The 11,979-nt window shown below is 37.8% G+C and overlaps 1 protein-coding gene across 1 annotated transcript in view; it reads right to left on the minus strand.

Moving 5' to 3' along the window:
- Positions 1-2,034: 2,034 nt before the first annotated feature.
- CUNH5orf51 (chromosome unknown C5orf51 homolog) overlaps positions 2,035-11,979 on the minus strand; it is a 22,414-nt gene continuing 12,469 nt past the window's right edge. The window contains exons 4-6 of the mRNA XM_007950531.1: positions 11,516-11,647; positions 10,425-10,539; positions 2,035-2,318 (exon numbers count right to left, since the gene is read on the minus strand). Of these exons, the coding sequence (XP_007948722.1) occupies positions 2,035-2,318; positions 10,425-10,539; positions 11,516-11,647 (531 nt within the window). The remainder of the gene's footprint in view (positions 2,319-10,424; positions 10,540-11,515; positions 11,648-11,979) is intronic.

Here is an 11,979-nt window from a genome sequence, read left to right on the forward strand (position 1 = left end):
TTACCAAAAGGCCACAATCTTGAAAACCGCATGCAGCACAGATCTGCTCTGCAACACATGGTGTCAGTATGAGTCAGAAGCAACTGAACACTAATTACTGGTTTTGGGAGTCAGCCTATTAGTATAGGTGGCAGACAAAGCCGTATCTATGAATGGCATTGTGTAAGAAGGGTATTGAGAAGTAAGTAAAAAGAGAAAGAAAGCAAAGGAAGGAACAAGAAAAGAGGAGAGAAGGAAAGAAAGAAAAGAAAAAGGACAGACTTTTAACGAGTCGGACTCGACTCATAGTGATCCCTCCTTGGGTTTCTGAGGCCGTATCACTATGGAAGTAGCCTGCCTAACCTTCCTTCCAAGGAGTGGCTGGTGGGATTGAATTGCCAGCCTTCTGGTTAGCAGTCAAATGCCTTAGGCACTATGCCACCAGAGCTCCTTAACTAAAGTGCCCAGGGAAATGAGGGAGATGGCAGAGATAAAATCTGCAGCACAGAAGGAAATTGCCTTTAACAAGAAACAGGCCACCTCTTTTCCTCTGAAAAACAAAACATGAGTAGAGCAAAAATGAGCTGATCACCCACACTCACAATTTTCTTTACGACAGAAAGAAAGGCAATATGCTGGGGGAGGGAACAGAGTCTAAGGAAAGTGATGAGGTTTAGATCAGCCACTGTGGGAACTGGGAGCAAGGCCACATGAATAACAAAAGGCTTACACTGAGGGCTCTTCTGAAGTTGGAGGCAAGACACTTGTAGTGATTGCACTCTGAAGGGCTGCATGACTTTCAAGTGGAACTCAGCATCGAAGAAAAGGTGGATGGTAAGATTAATTCAATGTTGAGAGCTTGAAGAATGACGAGACTGAAGGACCCGGGGAAGAAGAGTTGAAGAAATTAGCAAGTGGGTAGTTCATTCGGTACCCCATAAGGCTGAGGCTGGAAAGGAAAGAAAAAAAATCTGAAAGGGGGTGACTGCTTAGGAGAAATGATGCTGTCAAGAGGAGGCTGTGAAAAGCTAAAGAGATGGTAAAATGGAAAAAAGGAAAGGAAAAATCAACAAAAATAAGGGAGTGGAAAAGCTGGAAAAATTAGAACTGTCATCAGTTAATGGGCTACTGAAATGTAAGATTTCAGAAAGCGAAACTTGATCAGGATTCTAGGTGTGGCCATCAGAGTAAGCTGCTGGAATGTGATGAAGTCATCGGTGCAGCAGTCAAGAAACTCTGCACCAGGAGTATCAAATAGAGCATCTCCCCAAGATGATAACAAGAGTTGAGGTAGACAGAAAGACTGTAAGATACCAAGTTAGGTTGTCTGGCCTTTAGCAGTCACACTTTCTACTAAAGGCAAAAAAATACTAAAATTTCAATACAATTTGAACAAATGCCCCCTAAGGGCATATGAGCTAATAACAAACTTGGCTTTTAATCATCATTAATCATTTCATAAACCACACATTTTCTTTTAAAGAAAAGAGGAAATCATTTCAAAATCTTTATATCTACTTGTAGTAAAAATTTTAATTGCCATAAGTAGTTCATGGCAAAATAATTAAACACAATGATTCCTTTGAGGAGTCTTTCATTATTTATATTTTGAAAATGGAATCTAAATATTCATCATGATTTTTCATTTTGCTATTTTTATATCCATAGTATTATCCATATTCAAAGAAGTGATCTAACTTGATTTTAATCTTGATGAGCTTCCATACAGGGAGATTAAAAACTAATCTAATGTAATAGAAAAATAATCTTCAGAAAACCAAAGGCAGTCCTCATTATAGTTACAGGATGTCTGTAGTTCAGGCTGTCAGGATAACACACACATTATTTTAGAAATTACAAATCATTCCTTCATAAGATTAAGAATACATAATGAAGGACAGTGCTGGCTTTTAAAAGAGGGTAACTATGCAGGATGTCTTTTTTCAGTGTAATATTCTCAAGCTCAGTGTCAACATGTCTTTTTTCCTAGAACTTTTGGCTTCATGGCTCATGTGTGTGTATATGTGTGTGTCTGAAAAAGAATATATGAATTGACTAAGTATAACAATGCTGAAAGAAATTTAAAATTTGTTTTGCATTTGTTGTATTCCATTCTTGTTCCTTCAGGGGTCCTTCACACACAGATACATACTTTTCCAAAATTTTTTCCCCTACTTCTCGGAAGTCCAAGGGTTCTGTGTGTGTAGTACAGCTTGCTCCAGAAGCATCAGTATCCACTTCATGATTTTCTGGCTGTTGATTTGCACAATACTTCAATCCCCAGTAACACATTTCTCCACTGTACATCATAGCCAGCAAATGAATGTCACTAAAAATTCCTGGGAAAGTCATTTAGGTTGAAAGATTAGAATTAAAAAGTTATTTTAAAAACTCTATGTATTTAAACTCTAATAAATTCCTATTACATCATTAGGCTTTTTTCCTAGAAAAATCGAATATCCCTAATATAATCCTCATTTAATTGGCACTTTTATCCCTATTTTATCTATAAAAGGTAAAGGCTGATCACAAGTACAAAAAAATACTGTCAAAGATTTTTTTTTTTTTTTTAATTTAAAGAACCATCTGGGGCAGTGTGCTCCTAACTTTCCTGGGGTCTTCTGCAGAACCTCTTTGAATATCTAATCTATAGAATTTCTCTCCAAACATAAACCCCAAATTGTGTGCATAATTTCAGAGTACTCACAGACTCCCTGAACCTATGCATCAACAGAACTGGAATCAATGATAATGATACAGTCAAGTATCCTACTCTCCTATGTAAGAGTCTACAGAAACTAAGGTGCATCATCACGACCTGAGAGGCCACATGCTATTGAACTTATCAAAATTAATAAATTATACCCAAGATCCTTTCTATTCCAAGGAAGAAAGTATTCTTATTATGGGGGTGGGATGGTTGGAAAGGTGGGGAAGTACATTAATATAATTCAACACATATTAGCATACAACATGTATTAATTCAGTAGAAAGACATACAGACCTAGAATCAAAAAGATTTCACCTTAAGTTTCTGGTTCTGTGACCATGGGCAAGTCACCAAACTCTTTGAGCCTCAGTGCACAAACTTAAAATCTCTACTTCCTGGAGTTTTCTTAAGGAACACTCAAAGTAAAAATGTATAAAGCTTCACAGAAGAAACTATAAAGTGCTACTAAAATGCATGGCCATTTAACTTCTTAAAGCAATTAAAATACAAATAAATTATTTATTCCAATGATATAGGTGATTTAAAAAGGTTACCTCAAATGAATGGCTATAATAATCTCAATTGCTCACACAAAATCGTTATGATGGTACCAAACCAAACCCAATGCCTGTTGAGTCAACTCCAACTCCTAGCAACCTTATAGGACATAGAACTGTCCCATAGGATTTTCAAGGGTGTAAATCTTTACAGAAGCAGACTGCTACATCTTTCTCCTACAGAGCAACTGGTGAGTTCAAATCAATCTTACGGTTAGAATTTGAGGACTTAAGCACTGTGCAACAAGGGCTCCTTATAATGGTACAAACCAAAACAAAAAAACCAAACTCATTGTTGCCAAGTCAGTCCCAACTCATATCGACCCCTCCTTGGGTTTCCAAGGTGGTATCCCTATGGAAGTCGATTGCCCAACCTTCCTTCCGAGGAGTGGCTGGTGTGTTTGAACTGCCAGCCCTCCGGTTAACAGTCAAATGCCTTAGGCACTATGCCACCAGAGCTCCTTATAATGTTACAGAAACGTAAAATATGTATTTTTTAATTTTTATTTTCAAAATTGTGGCAGTTCCTATTGCCTTACATCTATCACGAGTATTTCATAGTCTTGGAATTTGTTCCTGTAGCGATCGCCTTCACTTCACCTCAAACTGAACTTATGAATAGTACCAAGAGAAGGAATAAATTCAGCAGACTAGCTAACTCATTAAAGGGTTACATCAATAAAAGAAATAACCGTTTAATAACAGAATTTGAGGCTTGCATTCCTGAAAATGAGAGGTTACCATATACTAATTCTGAAACACTCATATACAGGCATGCATCATGCAACACCCACCACATCACACATTCTGTGAAAAAGGATGCTATGTTAGATGTCACTGGAACACCATGTCATATACAGGAGATAAGAGGCACAGGACAATCATCAAGCAGGCCTTGGACACATGCCACCAGAGCCACTCCAAGGTACTGCACCAAAACTTTGGCTCTGTTGCTACAGGTTCTATGTGGTTGCTACCTGCTTTCAAAGAGCCACATCCAGCCCCTCCTACCCACTGCTGTACACACTCACCATCTAGCCAGTCAACTCCCAGCCTGCCCCGCTAGCTTCCTTCTCTTCCTTCCTCCCATCTGCCTTCCCCACCCCACTCAAAGGGCTTCTCTTTTCCAGAAAAGAAAAAGAAACCTGCCATTAGCCTTATGTGCTCATTTGACCTTAAGTTGGTAGCATGCAGCTTAAACATAAAAAGGACTGCACACAAGCAACCACGTGTATGATGCAGTCTCTCTACTTGTCAAAGCTTAGAGGGGAGACCACCAGGACAAGGAAAACCCTGCATCAGTTTCTTGACTCTCCTCCATTGGTATCTCATTATGTATGAAAAAAGATGACATACCTAGGATCATAATGTTATTCATAGTAATAATATAATTAACAACTATGATTCTTAGTGCTTCTTTATTCAGTACCAGGCAGTAATACTAATATTTTATTTGATCCTCATAACAGTTCTGTCAGGTAAATATTTATTCTCATATTATAGATGATGAAAGGAAGACTTAGTGAAGTTAAAGAACTCGCCTAAGATTACAGGCTTAACTCAGAGACATTACAGGTTTGGTTCCAGACCACAATAAAGGAAAAATCACAAAAAAATGAATCACACAAATTTTTTGGTCTCCCGATGCATATAAAAGTTATGTTTATACTATCTACAGTCTATTACCCACCAGCCACTCCTTGGAAGGAAGGTTGGGCAATCTACTTCCATAACTATACTGCTTCGGAAACCCAAGGAGGAGTTGCTATGAGTCAGAGACAACTCGATGGCACATAACAACAACAATGTAGCCTATTAAGTGTGAAACAGGATTATGAAAAAGTTTTGAAATAGGGTGAGGATTACTAAAATGTGACACAAATACATGAAGTGAGCACACACTATTAGAAATACACTTGCTCAGCACAGAGTTACCACAAACCTTTCAAAGGGAAAATCTGTAGGGCTTCGAGGCTTATGTACCCAACTATTAAACTACATCAAGTTAATCTTATGCATAAAATTCTCTAGGGTGCCTAGGAATTTAGGATTTTGTATATTGGTGGTACTTAAAAAATGCTGTTATTATCAATGAGTTTCAGATTTCATTTTACTATGTAATTAATAACTAACGTGTATAAGAAGATACAATCTCAGTAATGTCTATAAAACCCACCACAAATAGTCTAGCTAGTAAACCACAACTGGAGGAAAAAAAATGGATACAACATTAAACATATTTATTAAGGTATTTTATACTACAGGAGCTCTGGTAGCGCAGTGCCTAAGGCATTTGACTGCTAACCAGAAGGCTGGCAGTTCAAACCCATCAGCCTCCTCGGAAGGAAGATGGGGCAATCTACTTCCGTAGTGATACTGCCTCGGGAACCCAAGGAAGGGTCACTATGAGTTGAATCTGGCTCATTGGCAGTGAGATTTTATATTACATGTAGCACTGCATTGAGTGAATTTTTTTTTTGTGGTAATCCTACACCTTGACTAGTTATTCCTAAAATTGGCAGCTGGAAGGAAAGAAGGAAGTACAGAGACACAAAAACGGAGGGAGGGTTGAACTTTTTAAGCAGGCTAGAGTCTTAAGAGCAGAAATTGTAATGTGCCCCATAAAGTGAAGCCATTTGGAAAGACTGAGAAATATTTGCCTAAGGGAGATATGAGGCCCAATTCGTGTCCTACTCTGTGGGTTAGCCACAATCTTTTTATCAACAAAGAATGGCAAACACAGATGTCCCATGAGAAGGGGTTAATAGGGAAAGAATATATGGCTATATGCTAACTTTAGCCAACATTGGAATCACCTAGCGAGCACGCCAACTAACAGCCTAGGAATTTTCATTTTTAGCAAATTCCTAGAATTAGGTGATGCTGATCAAGACCTCTGGTGGGGTAGTAGTTAAGGCATTTGGCTGATAACCAAAAGGTCGAACCCACCAGCTGCTTCACAGAAGAAATATGGAGCAATCTACTTCCATAAAGATTTACAACCTTGGAAATCCAAAGGGGGTCACTATGAGTTGGAACTGACTCGATGGTAGTGAGTTTGGTTTTTTTGGTTTGGAGATGATGCTGATGCTGCCAGTGCAGGAACAACATTTTTTTTTTTTTTGGAAGTTGTCAAGAATTTCATTTTATTTGGATCCACAATCGACACCTATGGGAGCAGTAAACATGCTATCAAGCAATGTATTGTATTGGGCAGATCAGTTGCAAAAGATAGGAACAATACTTTAAAAAATACTGCCTTGAAGTATCAAAGGAAGAGATGAGCAATGTACAAATTAGGCATGGTTTCTTCTCTCTTTCTGGTCCTCCAAGGATTCTACAACTCTGTCCCCATAATCTCTTTGCTGCTAAAATTTTCCCTTGATATATGTATATGTTTTAATGATCAGCACGGTTTTTAAATAAAATACTTCACTTTGCACTGTGAATATCCTTGGTGAAGATGCATGTGATGGTGCAGCCAAGGAGAAAGAAGAAGTAGGTCAGAATAACCCATGAATTGAGAGTGAGGCAGAAACATGACTTTCACTGAAAAAGGTGGTCAGATTAGCATCCTCTAAACAGGGACAGCCAAATCTAGCTGTATCCTAAAAATTTGAGAAGTTTATTAAAAAGCTATTCCTGGGCCCCATATATTGAATCAGAACTTGCAGGTGATAGACAGACATTTGTACTTTTACAAGGTACCCAGGCAATTAGTGATGCCAATTCAGAGCTGCTCCTTCAGGGATCAGAAATTCAGGTTCCGGGTAAAGTAATAGCCCAAATGACTGCAAGAAGGGAGGCCTCAGGGTATTAAAAAAGGGTATAAACCAGAGGTGTGCAAGGCTAGAGAGTATTTTGATTTAACCCATTTGACCTCAGGATTAGTTTGGCAAGGTTATATTTTTATAAGGCCATGTCTAAAGATTAAATTCACCGGCCCCCACTCACAGAGGTGTTTAGGCTCAGGGATACAGTGAAGAGGTTTACTGAATACATTACTTGGTAATTTTTAAAAGTTGAAAATTTAATGGCATACAAATAATGTCCAAAAGACAATAAAACTATTTTAAATTGGAAAAATAAATAAAAAATCATACTAAATATACACTGCTGAGTTTTAGGTAAATTATCATCACAATTTGGCCACAAAAATATTTTGATGCTTCATTTAGAACTTTTCCCTCTAAGTTCTAAGGATTATTCAAAATCATGTTGTACAATGGTTCACCAAAAATAATTAGAGACTCTCCAACAAAGTCTTATGAGCAAGGCAGCCTATGGAATGTTAGTTTTCTGGCTTCTAATCCAATCATCTTGAGAGATGAATTAGGGCTGAGTAACCTGCTTTAGATGACAGTAGAAGCCACCACCATAAGAAGAATAAGCACTACTGTCAGCTACTCAGAGGAGGATCTATGCAGGAGATCCCACTTAGAATAGGAGAACAATGTGGAACAAAACTCAAAATCATAAAAAAAAAAAAAAAAAGACCAGGTTTGCTGGTCTGATAGAGCCTGGTAAGACGCCTGTGACTATATGGCCCCTAGTTACCTTTCAGGTCTGGAACTGAACTCACTCAAGTGGCTTCCAGCCAAACAATAGACAGACATATAGGGTGAACATTGACATCAGGTAAATATACTCCTTGGAGCAATCAATCATGGGAGAACAGAAGGGCAGTGTTTGCACAGGGAGGTAGCTGGGGGGCAGAAGTACATGGGAGGGAAGGACACAGCGAAGAGGTAACTATGGGGGGAAGCTGGAAGAAAGCCGTTACATTGTGAGGAATTGCAGTCAATGTCATGAAACAAAATGTGTATGAACTGCTGTATAGAAAATGAACTTGTTCTGCAAACTTTCACCTAAATCACAATAAAAAGGATTAAAAAAAAAAGAAGAAGAAGAAGCACGGTAGCAAAACTTCTGTGGTACTTACTTACTGTCTTTTCTTTTTCCTGGAAAATGCTTTTTGATTCTATCTGACCCTCACTCACTCACTCAACTGACGCCATTGAGTCAATTCTGACTCACAGCAACCTCCGTTGGGTTTCCAAGGATGTAAATCTTTATGGAAGCAGACTGCCTCATTTTTCCTCCGCAGAGCAGCTTGTGGGTTCAACCCACTGACCTTATGATTAGCAGCCAAATGCCTTAACCACTATTCCACCAGAGCTCCTCCGCAGAGCAGCTTGTGGGTTCAACCCACTGACCTTATGATTAGCAGCCAAATGCCTTAACCACTATTCCACCAGAGCTCCTTTGTCTGACCCTAGTGTAATTAAACTATGATTTAAGACACCAATGGCACATTCTTCCTGAAGAAAAAAATTCCAGCCATGAGAGTATCTTACCTTATGATTAGAAATGAGAGAACAAGGCAAATGAATGACTTGTACCATTTTTTAATTCCTTTTTTCTTTTATATAGTATCAGATATTAACAGTTCAATTTAATTAATCTATGTGGATGGGATGAGAAGACTCTCAAAAGGCCATTTTAAATACCACTAATTAACTCATTAGTTATGTGGAATTAATACCTTTCACAAATACATAAAACACCCCAGGTTTATAAAAACATCATGCTCAGTAAGGGAGCACCTTCATTCACAGTAAGACTTTTTAGAATAAGCTGCTTATCTGAATTAATTTTTGGACACCACTAACCACTCATATGTTAAAGACAATGGAGCACCTAACAAAAAAAGAGGTGAAAAATTTAAATCTGCTTAAAATTATAGATTTTTCTCTAAGATAATTGTCTTTACCTATTTGATTTCCCACCATCAAAATTTCAGATGATGTGTAAGAGAAGAAAGCTGACACATAAAATCTAACGTCATTTAAGTAGTAAAAGTGGTTCTCCTCCCTTTCAACTTCAGTCTAAAAATGAAATAATGCTGTATAGCTAATTCCTAAAATTTTTAATTGCATATATATTTGTGGAAGAAACTAAGAGCTGCTAACAAATATCCATTCTCCTCTTCTTTCTTAGTAGAGAACCTCGATTATATTTAAGGCATCATTGTATCAGGTAAGAGACTTTATTTTCCAGGTTCCCTTATAGCTAGATGAAACCATCTGGTTAAATTCTAGCCAATGAAATGTAGGTGAAGGTTTGTAAGAAACTGTTCAGCTAACATGGCCTTTTGCCATTTCTGTAGCCTGAAAAATGGAGGGGATGGAAGGAGCTCCAGGAGCATCTTGGGAAACTGCAAATAGAAGCAATATCCTAAACAGGGACAATCATGTTGCACAACTCCAGTAAGCAATGGTTATATTGTGTTGTTGTTGTATGTGCTGTTGAGTTGGACCCGACTCATAGCAACTCTTCCTTGGGTTTCTGAGGCAGTATCACTATGGAGGTAGATTGCCCCATCTTCCTTCCAAGGAGTGGCTGGTGGGTTTGAACTGCCAGCCTTCTGGTTAGCAGTCAAGTGCCTTAGGCACTAAGCTACCAGAGCTCCTGGTTATATTGTAGTCTATAAAAAACGTCTCCCTCTGGAACAGAAGGGCTGTGTATGCACAGGGAGACAGCTTGGGGGCAGGAGTGCATGGGAGAGAAGGACATGAGGAAGATGTAACTATGGGGAGGAAGAGGGAGGGGAGCTGTTGCATTGTGGGAAATTGCAGTCAACGTCATGAGACAAAGTGTATGTGAGCTTCTGTATGGAAAGTGAATTTGCTCAGTAAACTTTCACCCAAATCGCAATAAAAATTAAAAAAAAAAAAAAAATTGTCTCCCTCTGAAGCTGAGGAGCACTGGTTCTAAAGACTATGGGGGAAAAAGATAGGAATCTGATAATACCATTAAGCCACCATACCAGCTCTGCCCTTGTTTACCTGAAAGAAAAGGAAACATCTACCTTGTTTAAAAGTTACTTCCAGTCTCTGTTACAGGCAGCCAAACCTAAATTCTGATAAATACCGACGGGAATTATACAAAGATGCAAAATAAGTAACATAATACATAACTCTCCCACAATTACTAAATGGAAGAGGATAGCAATATTTTCCTATATCACAAGAAGATTTTTAATCTTTGAATCTTTTTGAGACCTTTTATTAATTTTTGTGTATAATCTAACTTACAATTAGAGTAAAATCTAGCAAACTTCCTAAAATCTTAAAGAGCTTTAAAACACTTAGAAAACTTCAAAAGGCTGAAATTACCTTCACTCAGTAATTGAGCTGTCTCTATGTCTTGAAAGGAAACTCCTTCATTTAACAGGACAGGACACCGATAATTTAGCATCTGTAGCAAGTAACTGATTCCATCAACAAGGTACTAAATGAAAGTCAAAGCCAAAGAAATTAAAGTATTATACACAAAATTGTAGAAACTTCAAACATTAAGACTTTTATAATATAAGTATACCCTCTAAAATGCCCTCAATTAGTAAAACCAAAAACCAACCAAACCCATTGCCACTGAGTCAATTTTGACTCATAGCCTACAGAACAGAGTAGAATCCCCCCTTAGGGTTTTCAAAGCTGTAAATCTTTGTAGGAAAATATTGCCTCATCTTTCTCCCACAGAATGGCTGGTAGGTTTGAACCACTGATCTTTTGGTTAGCAGCCAAATGCTTTAACCACTACACCACCAGAGCTCCTTAATTAGTGAGACAGTATGGTTAAAAACATAAATGAATAAATGAAGAACACAAAGATATTATCAGAGGAAGAAATGATAAAGTCATGTTCAACAATAATTTATTAAAAATATGTACTACCAATTTATATAATTTAGAAATAATAAGATCAATCTTTTACATCTGAAAGTGTGACCTCCCGTTTCTAAGCCCATCTAAATCATCTGTAAATGCAACCTCAGCTAAAAACGTTAGGTCTTTGGATTTAATATTGGTCAGAAGAGTTAGGATGAATCAAGTCACAATTTTCTAGGAGCAGGGTCACTTTAGGAGCCATCTGCTGGCAAAGAGAGGTTCACAATCAAGTTTGTTTTTCTGCAGGCCAAAAAAACACACTTAGGAATTAATATAATTAATTTAACTATATTTAAAAAATAAAAATCTAGAACTTAAAGCATACAGAACTCCCAGATCACAAAGAACTTTAATGTGTTATCTTATGTAATCACCACAACTTCTCCAATTTATTTAAGACTGCACAGCTACTAAGTAGAAGACCTGAACTCAAACTCAAACCCCTGGATTCCACTACCTTTAATACTACACTAAAGATAGCTTTTTGAAACCTATAAATATCAACAATCAAAAATGTATGAGGAATGTCTTTTTACCTTTTTAAGCAAACCAGATTTTCTTGAGAGCCACTCTCTCCTTTTGGTCAGAGAATGGCCGTACATGTAGAGCAGGGCGCCACGTCTCCAAGACAGACACTCCAGGAGCTCATCCCCTAGCAAACTGCAGGGCTAAAACACACCAAAGATACAGCTAAAAAGAAGAACTTATTGTTTGTAAAAACCAAAGTTAAATTTTTTAAAAAATGGAGCAATGAAAAATACCCTCATCACCCTATTTGCCTTTCTCTTCCTTATACAAGAATGCCTTCCTATGAATTGATTTGATATATCAATATCTATTCCTATACGCAAATTAAAATAAAATTACCTCAATTTACAAAGATTATTTTTCTTTATAAACTAATTTAAGGAGCTCTGGTAGCATAGTGGCTAAGGCACTTGACTGCTAACCAGAAGGCTGGCGGTTCAAACCCACCAGCCACTCCTTGGAAGGAAGGTTG

Source organism: Orycteropus afer, unplaced genomic scaffold, assembly GCF_000298275.1.
Source record: "Orycteropus afer afer isolate SDZICR_OR568_19922 unplaced genomic scaffold, OryAfe1.0 scaffold00275, whole genome shotgun sequence".
NCBI lineage: Eukaryota > Metazoa > Chordata > Mammalia > Tubulidentata > Orycteropodidae > Orycteropus > Orycteropus afer.